Genomic DNA, 22,456 nt, shown 5'->3' with positions numbered 1-22,456 from the left:
TATGAGCATTCAGACTCAGAGAGGGGGCAAAAGGGGCAGTTGTAATGGGTGTTAAGGATTGCAATTAGAAGCATTTGTTTAACTATGTAATAAAATAAAAGGGGTCTGGGATTTGGAGCCTTCATTCAATCGAATTTTTATTTTATTAAAGTGGTCTTTTCAGGTAAGAGGTTATAGGATAAGTAAGAATTTTGCCACTTCAAAGCATTCGAATGCCCTGCTAGCTGCATTGCTTTCATGATGGGGTGACAAGCTCCCTCCACATACACCTACAGTAGCCTCAGTCTTCCACATTGTTCATGGGGTTTGGAAACGTCTTTCTTACGGCATTCTGTAATATAATAGTAGAGTGCTACCAGAAGCCCTATTCCTATCATACTTAGCCAAATTTTAGAATAACCCCTCTTTCTCTGCTTAGCATGACTTGAATATTGAATGGCCCCCAAAACACTGGCGGACACCTGATCAAATATTGGGAGCAAGCTTATAATTTAGATAAAATGACGTCACATTTGTCAATTTTTTTAGAACAGAGGACCATTGTCTTCCAAAATATTTAGGGGGGGGGGGGGGGGCGATCACTCCCTTCGCTCTCCAGATTTCCGCCACTGCAAGGTATTTCTAATGGCTTTATCCCTACCCAAGGGGTCTTGGTTCATTACAACCCCATTTAAAATTGATAAAGGGTTGCAGACTCTCGCTTAGAAGCTGCATAGTTTGATTATCTGTAAACTGGCTGATAGAAAAAGAGCATTCTTTAAGGAGAATGATTTGACTCTTTCTTGCTGGCCTTTGCCGCTTATGCTATTGAAATTCAATGAAAATGAAGCTTCATAAAGATGCATCTACATTGAATATTGATTCTAAAAAGCCACTCTGTATGAAGACGGTGAACCACAAACAATTGCATAGACATACATTAACCTCGGTTCACTTCACATCAATTATGTCATCTCAGTTTTGAAAGTAATTGTTTCCAACCCGCAAAAACGTATCTAAGACAAAGACAAGAAATGTGTTCCTTGAAGTTATCAATGCGATGGAAACAAATTATATGTGAAATTTTTATAAATTTTTATTGAAAGTGGTGACCGATGATGGCTTATTATAAGCAAGTATCACTGGTGCTGCTGTCTATCCTGCACATGGCTGGAGTCGTGGTTGGCAACAACGGTAAGAGTCTCAACTTTCAATTTCAACACTGAAGTTTCATGTTTTCTTTGAGGCCTACTAAACTCCTGGTCTGATGACGAGAAAATGCAAATAGTTCCTCTTTTAGTGGACAACATATTAGCTCACTTTTCGTGCAACTTATATATAACTTTAAGCATTATAGCCTGATTAAAGATTGCTGGTAGCGTTTTCAAGTATTAGCTCAAAACTGTTATTAAAAAGGAGGAAAGATTTGGACTTCGAAAAAGCACTAGGACTGTTTAAAAAGATGAGTGGATTTTAAGAAAATGAGTGGATTAGGTGGGGCAGCATGCAGTCAATATGATCACGCAACAAATTTTTAATTGGCTTTATGACCATGGATAAATCGCAAATTCAGAATATGACATTTGTAGAACAGTTATAATCTGTTGGAAATATACTCAATCGACACAATCTATTTCGTACCTATCGCTGAATATAACTTGAGCAATGCTTTCCTAGGCAGCGAATTTAACTGTAGCCTTCGACGGTTTTAGGCTCATCAAGACGTTAAAAGAAACAAACTAAAAATGGGGATAAATGTTAAGTTGCTCATAGTTCTAAATCGAAAAGTATTTGGAGCAAACATGTCAACCAAACGCAAAAAGGCCGTCTACTGGCATACAAATGCTTTTGTTTTCACTTTACTTTACCATATTTCAACTTTTGTAACAAGCTTTCACTTTAATGATAAAAACACTTCAGTTGATAGGCAGTGCAAATTGCATACCTACACTCACTGTGACGTTGGTCATGCCCATCTCAGTAAAATCCTGAGTTTTGCACCTGCAAAAATTGATCATCCACCCCGTTCGTATGCCGTTAGGTTTGTTAAACTTTTGTTTGAAAGCAGCCATTCCCCTTTCTCCTCTTCGTTTACTGTTCCTCTGTCCCTTTTCTCCGAACCCCTTTCTCTTGTACCGTTTCTCCTGTCCCCTTTCTCCTGTCCCCTTTCTCCGAGCCCCTTTGCCCTGTCCCCTTTCTCCGATCCTCGTTCCCTTTGGCCCCTTTCTGCGATCCCCTTTATGCAGTATTTTTTCTACTGTCCCTGTTTCCGATCCCCTGTTTCCGGTCTCCTATCTCCGGTCCCCCTTTCCCGGTCTCTTTTCTGCTGCCTCTTTCTGTAAATCACCTCCCCACTCCCTATCCCTTCTCCTTCCTTTGATATTGGTACTAAACCAAAATCTGTATTGAAGCATTTTAAGGGCTTCTATTTTACTTGTCTCAATATAAACAGAAACTAGACTGGCATTTATAAAAGAGAGGGACCTCAAGCTTTGCTTTCGTCGATATGAGGACGTTCTTGCTTTTTCATTTGCTTGATACCAAAATTATTGATTACAGGAAACGCAGTTCAACTTCAAATAACTCCTTAAAAGTTATTAAAACAGCCGTGACAAACGATTAAGTTGAAACACGAACATTTGCCTTTAAGAATCAGTGCCGTAGGAACGAATTTTATCTTTGGGGGGGGGGGGGCTGCCCATTGTATTGCTTTCCGTTCAGTACACTCTTATAAAGGAAACATACTACAGCTTGACAACTATTGGGGGAGGGGGCTCCAGCTCCCCCAGACCCCTGAACCTTCCGCTATCAACGTTTTCAAAAAACTACATTATCAAAGTTTTTGCCGTCTAGTATCATCCAGTTTTTAATATGATAATAGTATTATATTCTATAGTTTATATTACTTGTAAAATTTCAAGAATACACTTCATTGTTCTGTTCATTTTCATTGTATTAGAGCAACCAGCAAACCTAACGTATACAATAACAACAAAAAGATGTGTCACAGAGGTCAAACTCAAATGGACTGAACCAAGCACAAACCTCAGGATACGAAATTACATCATTGCGTATCATGCCACACAGCCATACAATGGAAGCATTAACACATTAACATCACGCAACAACAATACAGTGCATCTTATATCAGTTTCAGGTAAAATTGGTCAATAATGTTTTTCTACATTCTAATATAGTGCGCAATCCTCTCTCAATACCAAAGGTCTGCCTCCACGGAAAAAGCTTTCGTAGACCACAAAACTTCACGATTTACAGTATTCTTTGTACAAGATTCCAGCGTTATTCAGTGGCGGCGCCAGCTACTGCAGAGTGAGAGGGTAATGGGCGCTGCCAGTGAAACCATACCCTTTGTACCTCGTTTCAGTGCTTTGTACCTGTTTGATTTTCCTTTAGAAATATGATGTACTTTTTAATCAATTTTTAGAAGAAATATGTGGACCATCGGTAATTACCCCCATACCCCCTTGGCGCTGCCACTGGCGTTATTGAGCCCTGTTTTCAATAATAGCTGACTTCCACATGCAAACAGTCTAAAAACTGGCTTGTAAACAAACATTTCGCTTTAAGTTCCAAACAGAAAAACATTTTGTAGGGGCACAGGCCCCGAAGACCCGCCCTATAGGCTCTTAAGGTTACGGTAAACGTTTGCTGGATGAAAACATCATTTTTTCGATTTTTTCACATTCAAGTAGCCGAACTTTCAAGGCACACAATGACACCAAATTTGAAACAAACAGAAATTTTGAAAGTGGAAAAAATCCCATGTAAACAAAGGTTTCCTTAATTTCTTTATCTAAACTTTTAGTTGAGGCCTGAAAATCTCTTGACCTTTTAAGCCGATTATCGTTGCTTTGCGGTTGTAGTCGCATGTCTCATTTACAATATAGCATGGCACATCCATATACCCAATGTACGGCCGTGTTTATTTAAACAGGCTTATTGATCTTAAATCTTCAAGTGACTTGACCCGGATTACACTGTGGTTTACGAGTGTATCTTGCAAGTGCGATCAGTAAAATCCCGTTTTCTCCGGACTCGAAATTCCTCTACATGCAGGTACGAAAAAGCTATTATGTACCCAAGGAACCAATCGAATGGCTCGAAAATTTGCACACGGCCAGGGCAGACGTTGGGCAAACAAAGTGTGTCTCAAAATTTTTTTATTTTCTCTGGTCCGTCTTTTATACCCAAATACAGCTGCGGGAGGGTGGAACAATTATTTGCCAATTTTTGACAGGGCATAGTTTCAAGAAGAGGAGGAATTTAAAAAATCTGAGACACACTTTGGTAGCTTAGGACCTGCACTTCCTGTTAGTCTAAGTCAGATTTTGTTACCTCAAACGCAAGGGTACATAATAGCTTTTGAAGGTGGTACACTTTTTGACCCGTAAATTCGCATGGAAAATAACATTTAACATTATTTGCCAATACTTTTTATCTGGCTAGATACGCCATAATCTTGTGCATCGAATGATATATAGTTTATCCAGATTCCTTGAGCCGTTTGGCCTTTAGGAAGAAAAAACCAATTTTCGTGTTCAAAACGTTTACCGTAACCTTAAAGCAAAAACTCAGCATTTCTATTTAGAATGAATGTCATTTGGTTCAAAGATAAAGAGAGTGACATTGGCAGAATGGCTAGGCCTGTCGAAAATGTCTAATTCCTCTCGCCTGCAGTGGCGGTTTTTCGTAAAATTTCAGGAGGGGCAACCGTGTGAAATTTGCCGACTATTACATGGTAAATGGTGTGACTCATAGTAAATGATGTGGTGTGGCTCAAATTTGTTTTGAACTATTCCCAAAATGTGATGTTTTGACTTTCATGGTTCAGCAAAAGCTAAACCTTCCTCTGACTACCCTTCTCCTCAGTTAAACCTTCCTCAAACTTGATGTAAACTTAAAATAGTGAGTTAACTCAGAATGAACTTTCTTTGAGAATTTTGGAGCCGTTCTTATACATGATACCGTATATCTTCGAATTAGCCCCCTGGGGGCTTATTTATTCTTGATACTTCTAGATGGGGGCTTATTCGAGGGGGGACTTATGCCAGGGGGGGCTTATAAAACTTTGATATTTGTTATAAAAATTATTGTAAAGATTAAGGAGACATTATTAGAATACCTCGTTTATTTTAGTAGGGATTCCTTTATGAGCATTACCAAAAGTATGAATTTGTTCTGGTAATTCAATAAAACGCTATAGGCAACCTCAGATGGCAAATATCATCAAATAGAGGGGCCCAATTCGAGAATTTACGGTAGAAGTGGAGGCTTATTCGAAGGGGGATTTATTGACAATTTGTAATTCTAGGGAGGGGGCTTATTCGAGGGGGGTTATTTTCGAGGGGGGCCAATTCGAGGATTCAGGGAATTAACTTTCAAATTTTCAAAACCGGTTTGTAACCTTTTTCAAAATAATTTTTCTGAAAATATCATTATTTGCAAAACCATCAAGTGAGTTATCATACGATATAACTAACAGGGTTCAAAAGAAAGCTGATTATAATCAGCGAAACGACACGAAACGAAACGAAATACTACGAAATATTAAAAAAATAAGGTTAAAAATAACAACAAAGTACGCCAAAATTCTCAAAACTTATCGCAATATTATAATAAGCCTAGAGAAATCAGTAAAAGCCTGTTTACATTAAGGAAAAGTTTTACAAATACTTGATAAGATATTCCTTATTCCAGTCTTTATTTGAATTATTTCAATCCCAGCCTCTTTTCTGACATGTTTACAAAAAAGCCTATTTTTGCAAAACGTTACAAACCTCCAACGTTCCACGAGGCAAGCTGTAATTATTTTTGCTTTTATTTTCATTTTTTGCCTCAACTTTGTTTTCAATTGAGAGCTATAGCCCCTTGCGTTGTTGCTGACCAATCTTGTTCGTCTGCAGTTTTGAGAAAGACCCCCCATCACTGGCTGTTTTAGCAAATATATTTGGAAGGCTCTATACAGATTAGGGCCTCACACAGTCCGGTTTCATGCATGTACATTGCTTCACAATTAACTCTCCCCTTTTCCCCTTTCTCATTGTTTTTGGAAGCTTTTCAACAGCAGACTTTCTAAATGCTAGACAAAGTTAAGGCATTTTCCGCTAACATTTGGATTATCTGACAATAGATTGACATGATTTCACCTATCCTCCATATCGATTCTACTTTGCTTTCTGTTGGAAACAAGGCCCCAAATGATTGAAGTATTGATGACAAAATAGCAAATACCAGAAATTTCCGAATGGTAATTCTGCCGATATTTGGACTCCAGGGGTAACTGCGCCCCTCGCCCCCTTAGAAACCGCCACTGCTCGCCTGTAACATAAGTTTCTAAACTATGAAAAGTTTCATTCTGAAGTAAATTTTGACCAAATATTAGAACCTTGCTTGCGGAAATTCTTTAAGAGGTACGCGAAAGCTCCCTATGATGAACTCCCTTTGTTGGCCTGGACCTCATCATAAGATTACCTCCCTACACCAACTCCCTCCCGTTTACACAAAACTGTAAGAGGCTTTTTGCAACCTTGAAAGGAAGATCTATTATCAAGAAAGTGTGGGCTCTTTAAAAGAATCTCCTTGATAGATTCTTTTGTAAAACAGTTACTGCCAATGTTTCTACTATGAAATTTACTGAATATCTTAATGCGTATGGATTTAGGTATACATTGAATCTAATTGATTTAATTAACTTTAATTTAGTTTATTTTGATTCATTTGCCAATTTTCCCCATTCACATTACGTTATATTGACTTCTTATTTCCTTTGTTGCAGCAACAATTAAAAGCATCATTGTTCAAGTATCAAGTAATTTTTCTTATGAAAACGATACATATCGAATCGGGCAAGTGAGTAAAGATTTAGCAGTCGACACAACAAATACAGGTATATTGTTCAAATCCGCTATACTTTTTGATGTTTTCAAGCTTAGAGATCAGAAAAATACGAAATGTGAATACACTACTCGTAACGTAACCCAATCTTTCAGACCTGGGGGGGGGGGGGTGGAGTTTCATCAGTGGCAAAATTTACCTACTGTATGAAGAATTGGGGGGGGGGGTGTAACACTAGCCTACACCCTCCTGCTAGCTACTGCAATGCATATTACAGTTTAAATAACAGTAGGAAGTACATAAACATTTGAGGGAACGTTGATCACGCCCAAACTCAGTTGGAAATCTATTGGTGAGTAAACTTGACTAAAGATTTTGCATCAGGAATCTTGTTTAAACTAAAAAATGCTAATTGTTCAGTGATCTTCAAGCTTCTTGTTACATAAAGAAAAATATTAAACTGAATAGCAAGTTTTGAAAGGAAAAAACAAGGCACTCGTTGAAACCTATTACAAAATTTGGAACAGATAGTTCTAAGTTGGAAAACGGGAATGTCTGTCCTTTTAATCATGTTACTGCACACATAGCAAGCAACAGTGAACAAATTTTTTTGCTTTTTAGTCTGCAACTCAACAACAATTGAAAGTCAGGCAACAAAAACTGGCGTAATATATGTTTTAAAGCTAGCTGGTATAATATTCGGTGGTGCGGTTGGGATCTTGCTTTTCGTTTTCGTCATATTTCGACTCTGTGTCTGGAAACTGGAAAAAAGGTACGACCAAAGGGACTTGCATTGGAATGCCGGAAAAGACAACCCGTTAAGAGAACTAGGTATGTTAACATTATGTATCGGTATGTAATGCTGGGTTAAGGACCCAAAGCCAAAGCAAAGTATAAAGAAGTATTAAAATAACAAAAGGCATGCTAGGACCACAACAACTAAATATCCAATGTTAGTACTGGTCAAACTTCAAATTCAATCCACAATGACCGGCATTCAGCAATACAATAATATTTTATTTCCAATCATTGGGAAAATCTAAATTGGCTTGATAAATTATTTAAAAAGTAGCTTTGAATCTCTGAAGGAATACTACGACATATAATTGTGAAAAAATCTTAAAAAATGACTTGGGAATGACATGATCAATGTAAGTACCACATGTGTCAATTCACAGACCACTTCTACTTAATGTTTCTGCAAAGATGTTATCACAACTTAAGTGGTAGGTCTTTTTGGAATCATCATATTTAATAAGAAATATATGACTAAAGACAAGTTTGCAATTGGCAAAGCGATAGCATTATCACTATCGATTAAAACAAAAATAGATAGCATTGTCACTTTGCTTGGTGTTCAGATTGATGAGAAGTTAAAACTTGGTTCAAATCGATGAAATCTAAAAAAGCAGCCTAAAAGATAAATTCTTGTACAGATATTGTGGAGTATATTGGCGAAAGAGAGAGAGAAAACTGAAAATTTTCTTACTCAATTCCTTTAAATCATTGGCAATGGGCAAAGTAGTTACGAGAAGGAATTACGATTATTTGTCTTTATCTGTCAAGACTGCTCTTCTTCTATAAAAAAACTACAATTCATATATGTACAATTAGTTAGAATATTGTCACTTGAAGTTTATAAAGATCAGATTCATTTTAATTCAGAATCTTTCTATTTCCTACCCAAAGAACTGGTCACAACCTTTATCTCAAAAACCCTCTTGACATTCCAAAAGTATGAACTATCAAAAATGGTACCAGAATATCGAGTTTCGAAATCTAGAATTCATTCTCAGAACAATGACAACATAACAATTAAAACAGACCATGTACTAAGCAGGTCAACTACTTGATTAAATCTTGGTCCATTGAACGTGGGTGTGCCTATTCATATTGCGTGCTTCATGTTTGTTTAGGTTTGTTTACATTAGTTATATTAAAATTAACATGAAACAATTTTATTCAATGCAATAAAATGAAAAAGTACAAAGAGGTTGTATATTAACTCAGTTGGATATAACGGTATTACACTCTTGTCGATTTGTCCTCCTTTTACAGAACATGATTATTACCTAACAGATTTTAAAAATTAGATTTGATGCTTTCGTTTGATTTGCAGATGGCTTGCATTATAACATTATCAGTCATTTAGAAAAATTTGTAGAATGCATAAGATTTTTGCAATGTTTAATGTTGAAGTGCTTCGCTGATAACAGAAAAATAAACCATTATCAAATAGATCACCAATTGCCGATCAGTGCAGAAAACCTATACGATCATGTTTCATTAATGAAATTTCACGACAACAAAGGCTTCAAGAAAGAGTTCTCAAAGCTCGTAGATACTAGTGTGCAGGGATGCTCATTTGGAAATCGCCCATATAATGCAACCAAGAACAGATATGCGAATGTGCTAACATTTGACAAATCAAGAGTTGCCCTTGAGGCTAAAAGTCACGACGTTTCATCCTCGTATATAAACGCTAATTATGTAGATGGCTTCAACAGGCCTAAGGCTTACATAGCAACTCAGGCCCCATTACCGGACACGATTGCCGACTTTTGGAGAATGATATGGGAGCAAGAGAGCAACATCATTGTAACGGTGAGATTTTAATACATTTTTTGCTCGAGCATAAGCAGGAACAAAGTAAGAATTGACGACTATTATTTTCATAGTTTCGAGTTCTTTAGAAAATATACGTCATTTCGACGGAGTTTAAAAATCATCCAGCAATCACAAACGTCACATATTTTGAATGAGTTTGCATCTACGTGAGTTTCTTCCCTACTCAAAAATAGGGGTAACCTTCCACATTATAAGAGGTCCAGAGGACCCGTTTAGCTTAGCCAACCCTCCTTTGAAATGTTTGATAAAGCTATTTGTAAGCTGAGCTTCAAACGGAGGACTTCTTTATATGTGTTTGCAATTATACTTTGCCATGCAATTATACTTGTTGCCAGTGGCGAAGCCAAAGGTCGTGCCCGTCGTGCCCGGCACGACCATAAACTTCCAAAAGTAAGGTTTTCACATATTGGCAAAAATTTATTTGGCTCCGCGAAAAGTTTTCAAATATAGACAAAAATTAGTCGTATAGTCGACAAATCGATCAAGCTTATCCCGCAGACATAAGTGAATTCTACTCGAATCGCCCAGGGCCCCTGGAATTATTTCAGGAGCGGAGTAGAAATCCACAGGGTTTCATATTGGTCGTGCCCAAAATCTGGTACCTTGTGATTTGGTCGTGCCCAACAATAGAAGCTTCAATTGGACAGCCTATGTTTGGTCGTGCCCAACAATAGAGAAAAACAATGCTAGTCGTGCCCTCAGAAATGAGCACGACCTCGTCATAATAATAATAATAGTTGTGGTACGATTTCCAGCATTTGATTGGCTGAAGCTGGAGTAAATCAATCACGAGGTCGTGCCCGTTTCTGAAGGCAAGACTATCTGCACCCTGTATCATTGGGGCCTACTTGTCAATACTGCAGGCGTTTGTGGATGTTGGTGTGATATCAGGGTGATTTGAATGGTGCATGTAAATGTTCCAGTCCAATAAACCGTTGTAATTTATCAGGAAACTGGTTAACGACTGTGGAGGGATTGTTTCATAGTTATTTTGACTCAGCCTATACGGAATCAATCCAATGGATCTCTTTTTGATAGGCGAACAAGTTCTCATTCACCTAAACAGAATCAAGATTATCAAATGTGCAAGATGCTATCTTATCTAGAAAATGGACGATAATTTGAATATCATCTGGATGTTTTTAACGTGATCAGAATGGAAAATATGGCAGTTTTCGCTCGGATTTGTACCAGAGAGACGCACACTGAACGGGATAAACTCAATCAATCAATCAATCAATCAATAAAATAATCAATATTTATTTTGAGAACAGTATACTTAGGTGTTCAAGACCAAAGTATTATGAACATTTGGGGCAAAATGTACATAAATATCTATTCATTTTACATTAGTTATGAGGTGTTTGATGTATTTTTGGACTAGAATCTTCCCAGTAGAAAGTTCTGAATTTTGAAAGTATTTGTAGTAGAAAACCTCTTTGCAAATTAGCTCTACTGGAGTTTTACCCTCCTTAAAACACGTGAAAGGGAAAAATGAAATAGCATTGATCAACCTGTTGATGATTTTGTTTATGTTTCTGATGATATGTTTTCAAGCTCAGCCTAGTGATTTTCTGATTTTTTCCCTTGCTTTCCATGTAATTTGGTTGTGTGCAGTTTCCTTGGGTGTGCATATATTTTCCTTAATGTAGGTAACTTTCTCCATGAATTAGTCAGTTTGTCTTAAATAAGCAGGGTGAAATAATCTTTAAGCTATTACACATACCCCCCTTAATTTTTTGCTCAAGAAACACTGTTGTCTGCAAATAACTCTCAGGCTCATGATTATTCTGTATTAAATTTTTGACCCCAGTCATCTGATCTCAGTATTTCCACCTACCTGGACACTGAAGAAATTTATTGAACATTCTTCATTTGTGTATGCTGCCCTGTTTATTCATAAATTGTCATGATCTGTTTTTCAATGATTAATTTAATGCTGCTTTTCAATTGGAATTTTATTCAAACCTTATAATGGTTATTTCATCTTATGCAACTTTCAAATATTGTCATACATGGTGTAGTTTATCATTATCTCATAAGGCATAACCTTAAATTAAGTATCTAATTGATTGGTGAATATCTGTGAGTGGTTTTGTTCAGCTTAACAAAGTGGCTACCTACAAATCTTTATGCAACAAACCTGATGAAAAAACAGGTCTCAAGGATTTTAAAGAAATACTGCCTTCATTCTGCCACTCACAATTTAGTGCTTTTTAACTGTGGCTAGATCAATAATGCCGCATGACAGTACTGTCTTCAGCAGATATTCTAATATTTCTGTTTCATCTGTTTCATTTGTCATCTGATTCTTGATACATGTCTTGCACTTCACAGTCAAGTTTGCCTTTACAGCCAAACTTTTGCCTCTTTTTTGAATGAAATTCTAAATTTTATGTGTGCAAAACAAATAGTGCTTGCAATTATTATACATTTGAAATCTGAGTCCACAGGTGTATATTTTGGTCCCATTGTTGCAATAATTTGATAAAATTTTAGAAAAAGTTTGTTGTTCAAGCTTTGAACTGATATTTGGGTAAATATTACCAAAAATAAAAAAAAGTTGCCAGGAACCTCCATCACACTTTGGGAAGAAAATGAATTTTGAGTATCAGCCAGAGGCAGGGGGGACACAAAAGCAGCTTTCATACTTTTAATTTTAGTTTGTTTCTATCTTGTCAGAAAAGTAATGCAGTGCCATGCAATTGCTATATAAGCTCCTTAGATCACTGAAATATTTTTTTTGATAATATTGCGGAGGCGCATTTCTGTTGCGTAGTGGCCAATGGGCACGACCATCCATGGGAGTCCAGCTTCGCCACTGCTTGTTGCTACTTCGAATTGATCGGGAACTGATATTCCTTTGACAAAAGACTCAGTCCCGTTAAGATCAACCCAGTTCCGTTTAAAAGATGTCCCATTTTTGGAATATTTCTGTGTTACTCTTTATATGACCTTAATTTTCGTTTGTATTTTGCTTTATGGGACACACATTTGTAACAGCTTTTGCAATTTGAGATGTTATTATCTAATTTTAATATTTGTTCAGTCACTATATGTATATCGATGCTCCATATAGGATTTAAGACTCACCAGTTATTTTATTGTTTAACGGTTATATACTTCAAATATAATATAGAATCAGTAACTAATTCAAGAGCTCTATTGTTGAAGCCATAGCCCTTGACATAAATAATCTTTACATGATGACCTTGGAACTTCTATTAACAGATCGTCACTTTGAAAGAGAAAGATGGTACTGCTTGTGCAAAATATTGGCCAGATGCATCCACAGTATCATATGGCAAAATAACAATTAAGCATTTAGAGACAATCCGCTATGCAGATTATGTGATACGAGTTATGGAAATACAGCATGTAGGGAGTACCGAACTGAGGATTGTGAGACAATTCAACTTTACTTCATGGCCTACACAGAGAGCTGTCCCTCTTCACCCAACCTCGTTTTTGGAGTTTGTTAAAAAAGTAGCCTCGTTCAAAGCCAACAATAACCAGCCAGTTGTAAGTGCTTTTTGCTGATATTTTCCCTGGAAACCCTCGATGGGTTCGTAAGGCAAAGATTCTCACAATATAGAAAGAAAAAATTACCTAGAAATTGTGATCTGTTTTCCTTGAAATTCAACCTCACCTTTTCATATCTTCTCAACTCGTTCTTTTCATTCTCAATACAGATGAAAGAGGAATATCTCTTGTCATTTCAATACGGTATCAACGAAACAGCAACGTTTAGCTAGAAATGAATAGACCATAATCATTTATTCGAGCCTTTGTCAATATTTCTTTTTAACTTTCTACAATAATAGAAATTTAACTATATAACGATACTTTTCACTAAACAACGATATTTCTCTCAGACAATGTCCAAAGCTGTTTCTAGAGTTCTATTTTCCACTGTATTGTGAACCGTAGGGATATTTATTAATAGCATCAGGTTTTTATCCTGCCTTTTCTCGAGGGTGCGCTCGAATTGTTTTCTCAAAGTTTCAATCAAGAATGTGACCTCAATCAAGAATTATCGCAGCAGGTATAACAAAATGACGAAGAGGTAGATTGCTAGGATGAAACATAAAGGACATCTGAAATAAAATTGATGAACCTCTTTATCCTACAAGAAGACAATTCGTTGCAATGACCTGATTTAATCTCGATTCCTATTGCCAGCCCCCTTCTTACGAAATTGTTGGATTTGTGCACATGCATTGTAACTAAAGCACATAGATTCATAGCTGACAATTCGTTAAAAAGGCAGAAACGTTTATCTACAATATTTATTTGTACCAGTTAGTAAACTTTTTATATGGAAAATGTTGAACTATTCTTGTCTTAAGAAAATAATATTTTTGTTGAAATGACTTTGTCACTAGGGCAGAAGTTATAAACGTCAGAACTGCAAGTTAGGTATTGCAAGACAACAAACATTGACTTTTGACTTTTTAGTTGTTTTTCCAATTTTTTTTTTTCAAAGACTTGGCTCCAATTTCAGAAGCTTGTTGCCTTTTCTATAAGATTAAACTTCATCTTTGTTTTTGGATACATTTAGCATCTAGTTTTACATTCATGATGTTTCAGCGGAGTTTATTTAATCTCTTACATTTTTAATAATTTCCCAACACAGGTTGTACACTGCTCTTCCGGAAATGGCAGAACAGGAGTGTACATAATGGTTGATATACAGCTAAACAGACTAATGAGTGAAAGCAGAAATATTAATGTTTTCTACGATCTTGACTGTAGCAGGTGAGACATTTGCTTATGCTGCACGCTTCTCAAGTCCCTTTCCAAAACCAATTCTATTATCAAAGATTTTGTAAACAAAGACGAGCAGATCTCAATAAAAGCATCGAATTCAATTTTAAACATATTTCAGTTGTTGCAATATCTAAAACTCTATCGTTTGACTAGAATTCACAAGAATTTGCTTTTCCTGTAGAAAAGCTGTTTAACTCTATGACAAGGTGGCTAATAACCTGCTCAGGAATAACCAGCGCCCGCTTTATGATAGGCAAGGATTCAAATTAATCTAGGCTTCCATGGATCAAAGGAGATAAAACAATATAATAGAAAACACGTATCAAAGGAAAGTATTAGCAAACGACGATGTGTGGCTTGATGTCACCTTCATTCATCAAACAAATAAAGGTTATATATATATAAGAATGATGTTTTAAACCATAAAATCTTAAGCATCGGATGATGTCTGGTAAAACGACTAAACATTTCACTAAACATTCACTCAATATTTGTTTAGTTAAGTTTGGCGAAGTTTGGCGAGGGTGGCAAAACGTGACTAACATTTTTATTAAACTTTACTCCACATTTTTGAACTACGATCTGTGTAAGACGCTGTGGGGTTGTAGGGGATCTTGTATAGGAATTTTCTTTCTGTTTGTTTCGTTGTATGTTAGCATAAAAGACTTCAAAGACAAGAAGTGGATAAAAATACGAATTTGATGAAACAGTAACGTACTGTTAAACTGTTGAGGAATACACAGTAGGGTACAAGGAGATGAAACACATGTCTCACTAAGGCATTCTAGAGATTTTGGGTCACGTAAAGACTGGAAAAAAAACCCTGGAAAATTTTTTGGATTTCCACAGCTACGGCGCCTGCGCTAGCACAACAAATGTTTAATTGATGGCAAAACGACTAACCATTTGCTAAACAACACTAAACAACGCTAAATATTTTTTACCAGAATCAAACCTTGCTCAATAACACTCAAGACGACTAAACAACACTAAACAGGGTGGCCAAACGAATAAACTTTCCATCAAACTTTTACTCGAGTGTTAAGTGAAATGTTTAGTCGTTTTGCCAGGGCTTTATTTTATCTCAAACTTTCAATCTTAAAGCTTTGCACAATTCTATCATAATAGCAAAGTGATTATACTGGCAAACTTGAAATTGATAAATTACGGTATTGTCGACATGAAATGAGCAGCTTTGCAACTTTGCTCTCATTGCCAACAACCATATGCAGGTGCTTGCTAAGAGTTGCATAACCGAAATTTTTAGAAACTTTTCCCGTTTCGCAGCGAGCTGTTTGCCACATACATCATGCTAAAAATCTGCAGCTGCTCGCAACACAATCCTCACATTTTTAATTTAAACCGGCTATGTCTAAATGGCAGTTTCAGGCTCGTTTATACGAAGTTTTCGTCTTTCCTTTTCTCTCCTTATCATAAAAACAAGATAACTCGGAAATGACCTAGCGGTCACGAAATCAAAATAAAACTGTCAGACACATTTGACGGCCTTAAACTATTCCTAAAGTGCTGTGATAGAATGTGATTGTGAAAAATTCTCATTGTAACCGTTGTGGCGTCTCCTTGCCTTTTGGAAGCTTCAGTCTGCCTTCAAAAAGTCTAGCTTTGTCACTAAATGAGAAGATGTTGTGCTTTGTTTTCAAGCGCTGTTCCTTTGTCAAATCTAGTCTTCAGTTAAATAGGTTTATGCCATTTTTTTAAAAAGGACACCGTTGCTTCCTCGGCACACAGAGGTGTTTGGAAATGTCAAGCAAATTTGATTGGAAATGCAAGTTTTGTTCGTCTAGCAGCATTTTGTATAATCAGAAGACAGTTAAAACATAATGCTTATTCATGCAGACTCTATCAATTCATGAAAAACGTGATAGGCAGAAACGATGCTTTTTGTGTTGGTGTGAGTATGTATAAAATCTATGAAGTCCGTCGAAGCTTTCTAATTAGGGAAAGAGGTTCAAAAATCTAAATCCAAGCCTGATGCTTGCAAAGCTTTATTCAAATAAATTGGCGTGGGGCCCATCTTTTCTGTCTGTTCCATGTGGAAACTACTCATTTTAAAGGTACTTGCATGTCTATAACTGATGTCTGATTTTGAATCAAGAACAAAGGGTACTATTTAAAATGTATAGAGTTTGAAACTTCCCAATTACCTTTATACATTTTGTTGAAGAATGTTAAAGTGGTCAAAACTTAAAATCAGTCTTGGACAGTAGAGTCAACTAAATAAAGAAAGCAAAACCTTAATTAACGGATACTTCCATATAACAGATTTTCCATACAGGGTCTGATCATACAGAGGACTTACCATACAGGGGACTTACCATACAGGGGACTTACCATACAGGGGACTTACCATACAGGGGACTTACCATACAGGGGACTTACCATACAGGGGACTTACCATACAGGGGACTTACCATACAGAGGACTTAACATACAGAGGACTTAACATACAGGGGACTTATCATACAGGGGACTTATCATACAGGGGACTTACCATACAGGGGACTTACCATACAGGGGACTTACCATACAGGGGACTTACCATACAGAGGACTTACCATACAGAGGACTTAACATACAGAGGACTTAACATACAGGGGACTTATCATACAGGGGACTTACCATACAGGGGACTTACCATACAGGGGACTTACCATACAAGGGACTTACCATACAGGGGACTTTCTATTCAGGAGACTTTCCCAGCAACAGACATTCCCTACAACTAATTTTCCCTACAACGGACAATACCGCTGACCGAACCTTTAGAAGTTTTATTAATTTCAAGCTAATGATTGCTTATGTTCTCCAAAATTTCATACTCAATTGATTCGAATATGTAACAGCTTAACCGTTTCAAATTTTGTTTCTTTAGACAACAAAGATTTCAACTTATTCGTCACTTAGAAGAGTACATTTTCGTTCATGACTGCATACTTGATCATGTCATCTATGAAAAGAGATTGGAAATTAATGGAAGAAATTTGACAGACTACATTGCAAAAAGGAAAGACCGGGGCCCAAAAGGTAAGGTTTCTTGTTAGCCATCACTGTACAGCTACGATTAGTTTTGCATTAACATTAAAAATAAATATGGTTGAATGATTAGAAGGAATCAGTTTAATTTATTAGCCTGTAACATAATCTAGATAAAAATGACATTTAATGATATCAATTATTATAGTAAGACCAATGATAATATGCTAATGGGATATAATATAACAGATAATGATGCAAAATAATGTCATCTAATACAACATAGTGACATAAACACAAGGTTTTATATCACAATGTAACCAACATGACAATGACATAATTAAACATATGTCATATTGCTAATGGCCAATGTAACAAACAGTAGCCTAGAATGTGACATGACATGACGTGACGTGACGTGACGTGACTGACACGAAATGACATGAAATGACAGTAATTTGACATGTGACATATTTCATATGCCATATAACTATGGACATATTATATATGATTTACAGCATATGACAGGAACTATACTAATCAGAAAGAATTAGTACTTGAAAAATGTATAATGTTATTACTGTCACTTACAGATGAGCTGGGACTTTCTGCGGAATTTGAGACAATAATGAAAGATATAACAGCAATGAAGATTCGAGCAGATGTTGCTAAGCTTCCAAAAAATTCATTGAAAAACCGTTTTCCGAACATATTGCCCTTTGATCATACGAGAGTCAAGCTGAAGGACAAATCTATTGCAGAAGGGTCTGACTATATCAATGCAAATTACGTTGATGGATTAACAAGAAAAAGACAGTTCATAATAACCCAGAGTCCAATGGAGGAAACATTGTATGAGTTTTGCTGTATGCTGTGGGAGACTGGATGTTTAACTGTTGTCATGCTTTCCTTTGGAGACAAGGTAGCCATTTGATATCATTTTTATTTACCTTCATGCTCTGTAGATGGCAATGTTGGAGCAAGTCCTACGTGTACATACCGACCTTCATGACTGAACGTTCTCTTTATCAGTTTTCATTGATTAAATGCATGTATGTTAGCTGTAGCCAGTTGTCAAACTATGTTGTATACTTGCACAGATTTGTAGCTTGTACAATAACCATTTCACGTAGAAACAAACATGTAACAAAATAGACTTTTAGAAAAAAAGACCTGTTTATAAGATGGCCAAAGAAACAATCATCTTCCTGATATCTATTAAACTATAAAGAATCTAAACGGATCTTGTTATTACTTGGATCGTGGGATTGTTTATCAGAGCACTAGAGAAATAATATAGTTTACTCAGGTCGGTGCATCAAAACCAAAATCTAGGTAATATCATAAATTGATGGCACTGTCATTAATGTCTTTCAGTCCTTTCTCCCCTAGTATATTCGAAAACAGTTAACTACTGATCTTTGCAGGTGCAATGTTTTTAAGACAACCAGTTGCCTCAACCTGCAAGTGAGCCTGTTTTAGGGGAAAGTAAAAGGATAATCCATTTTGGGGAACACGTGAGCTGTATTAATCATAAGTGCGATATACATTACATTTCATTACAGAAATAAATACCAAAATGAAGTTAATTTTATCTTAAAATCTAATAGTAAGTGGGTCAATTTCAGACAAGGAAAGCTTTCTCTCTACAACCTTCCATCAGCCGCAAGCTAGACTGAACGGCAACCCTCGTTTTATTGGATAATAATTATTTGTTAATTCTATTCACAGTCTTGCAAACATAATTTGATAATTATAGCCTTGTTATTTGCCCGTGTGATCTGCCGCAGCTGCAGTCATACACAGCTAACACAGGTTACTTTAGGGTCAAAAAGTTTTCTGTCGTTAGGCCCACAAACTAGGAACACCTTGCCTAGATATCACAATGGGATGGATCAATCCGCACTTTTGCTGTAAGACCTGTAGTTAGCAACTGAGATTTGTATTTTAAATACCTTTTAAATAGTTTAATATTTTATTAAGATGAGTTTTTAAGCAATTTTCTAAATTTTTATGCTCTGGAGACTGTCAGATGAAGGCTTAATTGTATCTTCAAAAGTTTATTTTTTATTTGTAAAAAGAAAATTAGTTAATTCAGATGACAAACAAACAGAAAAACCTACTAAATAATTTATGTAACATAAACAGTGTAAATAGTAAAGATTATGAAAGTGTGCAAAAATAATCTTCGTGTCCTCGATGGCTAGGCCGAGAAAATTAGATAAAGCTAAGAAGCTAAACTGTTTCAGTCAGGTATAGACGCTCAAATGATTAGCGGTTTGGAGATTTAGGACAAGTTTGGACTCTTTTTTGCTGACAAAATTTTGAAAAAAATTTAAACAGTTACATTATTGAATCTATCATTTGTCAATCAATTTCTTATACTTCGATACATGACGTAATTAAGAGAACATTCTAAGCTGCACTAGTGTTCCAGGGGCCTCCAAAATCACTTCTAAAATTAAGCATTATCAATCGAGATTGGACAGGCATAGAGCTATTGATGAACCCATGACAAGCAGGGGGTATTAACAGATTGTACCAAAGGCTGCTGTATATGATGTGACTGGCCAAGATTACAACACACCCTTTTTGACGGCTGATGCAAGGGCCTTTGTGATCCAGGGGCCTAATGAAAACGACATACTGTGCTCGTTCAATAGCAACGAAGGTGTACAAGTGAATCCCCTGTTGAATCCTGAAACAAAGCTTCATATTTATGAATAATATTGAATTATTGGCATTTAAGTTTGTCTAAAATGCAACAGTCTCTACTGTGCTATTTTTCACAAATGTTGATCTTTCACGCAGAAGCAATTGCCGTTATTTTGGGAAGTTTAAGCTAAATTTAAGAATTGAAAACCAACTCTAGCATTTCTTCAAATAGTGTTCTCAAGTGAAAATCATTCATTGACTAAAAACCATATCTCACAATCAATTTTATTGAATTCTGTTCCAGGAAACAGTTGTTTACTGGCCGGAGAAAGATGAAGTTGTGAAAGCTGGTAAGCTAAAAGTTCGACTGATATCACGGGAGAAGCAAGGATTTTTTGAAATAAGAAACCTCGAAATTGTACACAGTGAGGTAAGTGCGAAGAGGACTTGCAGTCTAAAGGTGCAACCATTGTCCTATCAGTAATTTATGTATTTATTATAATTAATGTGATTAATGTTTTCAATATCCTACTGCTATCATACTATAGTATACAAAGTTAAACAATTTTCAAAATCATAAAAACAGTTTTAGTTTCAAACCTTCTTTTCTAATTTGGAAAAAGTTTAAGTTTAAATGAATAAAATTGGATTTGATTAGATAAAGTATGTAGATCGACTGCAATACCAGAGCTGTGATGGTAAAATGCAATCAATCTGACGACCATGTTGTCATCAATTGTAACTTTTAATTACATCCATCACGCATTTATCACGATATTTATCTTGGAAATGTGAACAACATTTTGCTGTAATAATACCGATGAATTTCAGATGAAATACGATCCATGGTTCTCGTTTAAACTTGTAAATGTGAAAAAATGTTAACAATTTCTACGAAAGAAGCCCTATAATTGACAACCTTTGTGTTTTTGCTATTTAATCTAACATAGGGCATACTTTAAACGACTGATTTTTCCTTAAAATTTAACTAGAAAAGAGTTGATTGCATCGAAGGATGACCTAGCGAGCTTTGAATACAGGTTATAGTACTTTTACAACTGCTAAAGATTGTTATTAAAGATTTCGAGGTTTTCCTAAGGACATTTCCAAGTGTGTAGCAAGCTTCTTGTTCGTGTTTTGAACCTGTTTGACTGAGAGATCCAAGCTAAAACGATGTTGGAGTTATCACATTAACGGGATTTTAGTGCGGAATCGAAGATATTATAACCTGTATCCAAAGCTCGATAGGTCATCCTTTCTACGATAAAAAGCGTTATGCTATTATTTGAATGCAATCAGCGATAGATGGCAATTTTTATTAGGTTAACGGAGAGGTTTATCTTTGCTGTTTTTTATTTATACTGCTTGTTGAAACTAAACTTCACTTTAAATGCAAAGGCAAAGTCACAGCTATGAGATTCAGGAGCTCAGACCCTAAAATATAGAAGTAATTTCACTTTCCAGTCTTCCATAACATGTCTCGGGCATTGTAATAATTTTTCTTCAATGTTGTGTTGCATATTGCCTTAAAATATTATAAGAAGTTCAAGCATAAAACAAAAAGGATTTTCATTAAGGATTTTCTCAATGATTTCTTTTGTATTAGCACACGGATACACGATTAGTAAGGCAATATCATTACGAAACCTGGCCTGAAAACTCAAACGATGCATCTTTGTTTGATTTCGTCAATTTTGCTGTGCAATGTGTGCAGTGGAACACAACAGCAAAAAGTAGAACTATTGTGGTACATTGCAGGTATGACATTATCATCTTACTGTCCTCTTCTGGTAGATAAAAGTTTTTGTTATATTTGCATCACAGCTACTATACAATGGTCCACCGTACCGGATTATCACCGACGTTTTAATTATTGTGTATTTTCTGTATTTGGCAATGTTGAAGCTTGATGGCTTGAGCTTCAGAATTGATATTAATTTGACAATATCATGTCTAATAATTATAACCAAAAATTGTTTCAATAGGAAATCTCCTTTTAAAGATTACTTTTACCACTAGCCGGCTTTATAATTGACCTCAAAATGTCATTGAAGTTACGGTCCAATTTACGAATAAAACGGCCTTTCAAAATATTGAATATTGGATTCGTTATATGCTTGCAAAAATTACTAGGAAAATCCCCCGAATCAGTAACATTTTTATGCTTCGATTATGAATTCTTTTCTGAATTCCAATCCATACACGCCTTTGCCTAATTTTTAGGGCTGGAACAGGCAAATCTGGTGTTTTCGTTGCTCTCTGTCAATTGATGGAAAAACTGAACTGCGAAGGAGCTGTAAACATCGTACAAACCGTGAGGCGGTTGAGGCAATGTAGGATGGCAGCAATACAAACACTGGTATGGCTGACTGTTAATTGTTTTGTAAAAAGTGAATTCTTGGGTTTTAACAGTTTGTTGGCAGTCTCTGCTAGGCTAGAATCAAAGTAGCTTGAAAGTGTCGCCACGAGGTGGATTGGGATGAACAGCCGACCCCACTTCTGTCAATGATTGACGAGAGAAATGATGTGTGTGTGTGTGTGTGTGTGTAGGGGGGGAAGGGGGTGGTGAGTCGTG

At 36.2% G+C, this 22,456-nt stretch overlaps 1 protein-coding gene across 1 annotated transcript in view; it reads left to right on the top strand.

Annotated features, from left to right (window-relative positions):
* Positions 1 to 954: 954 nt before the first annotated feature.
* LOC135695020 (receptor-type tyrosine-protein phosphatase epsilon) overlaps positions 955 to 22,456 on the top strand; it is a 34,181-nt gene continuing 12,679 nt past the window's right edge. Inside the window, exons 1-12 of the mRNA XM_065213957.2 lie at positions 955 to 1,173; positions 2,939 to 3,136; positions 6,776 to 6,886; positions 7,456 to 7,665; positions 9,074 to 9,438; positions 12,694 to 12,984; positions 14,099 to 14,220; positions 17,126 to 17,277; positions 17,820 to 18,148; positions 20,186 to 20,311; positions 21,488 to 21,639; positions 22,105 to 22,240. Coding sequence (XP_065070029.2) covers positions 1,095 to 1,173; positions 2,939 to 3,136; positions 6,776 to 6,886; positions 7,456 to 7,665; positions 9,074 to 9,438; positions 12,694 to 12,984; positions 14,099 to 14,220; positions 17,126 to 17,277; positions 17,820 to 18,148; positions 20,186 to 20,311; positions 21,488 to 21,639; positions 22,105 to 22,240 — 2,271 coding nt within the window. The 5' untranslated portion in view covers positions 955 to 1,094. The remainder of the gene's footprint in view (positions 1,174 to 2,938; positions 3,137 to 6,775; positions 6,887 to 7,455; positions 7,666 to 9,073; positions 9,439 to 12,693; positions 12,985 to 14,098; positions 14,221 to 17,125; positions 17,278 to 17,819; positions 18,149 to 20,185; positions 20,312 to 21,487; positions 21,640 to 22,104; positions 22,241 to 22,456) is intronic.

This window comes from Rhopilema esculentum, chromosome 8 (assembly GCF_057945365.1).
Source record: "Rhopilema esculentum isolate cy_ngs chromosome 8, ASM5794536v1, whole genome shotgun sequence".
NCBI classification, from domain to species: domain Eukaryota; kingdom Metazoa; phylum Cnidaria; class Scyphozoa; order Rhizostomeae; family Rhizostomatidae; genus Rhopilema; species Rhopilema esculentum.
Note: the sequence above shows the minus strand (reverse complement) of the source record. Positions and strands in the feature narration are given on the sequence as shown.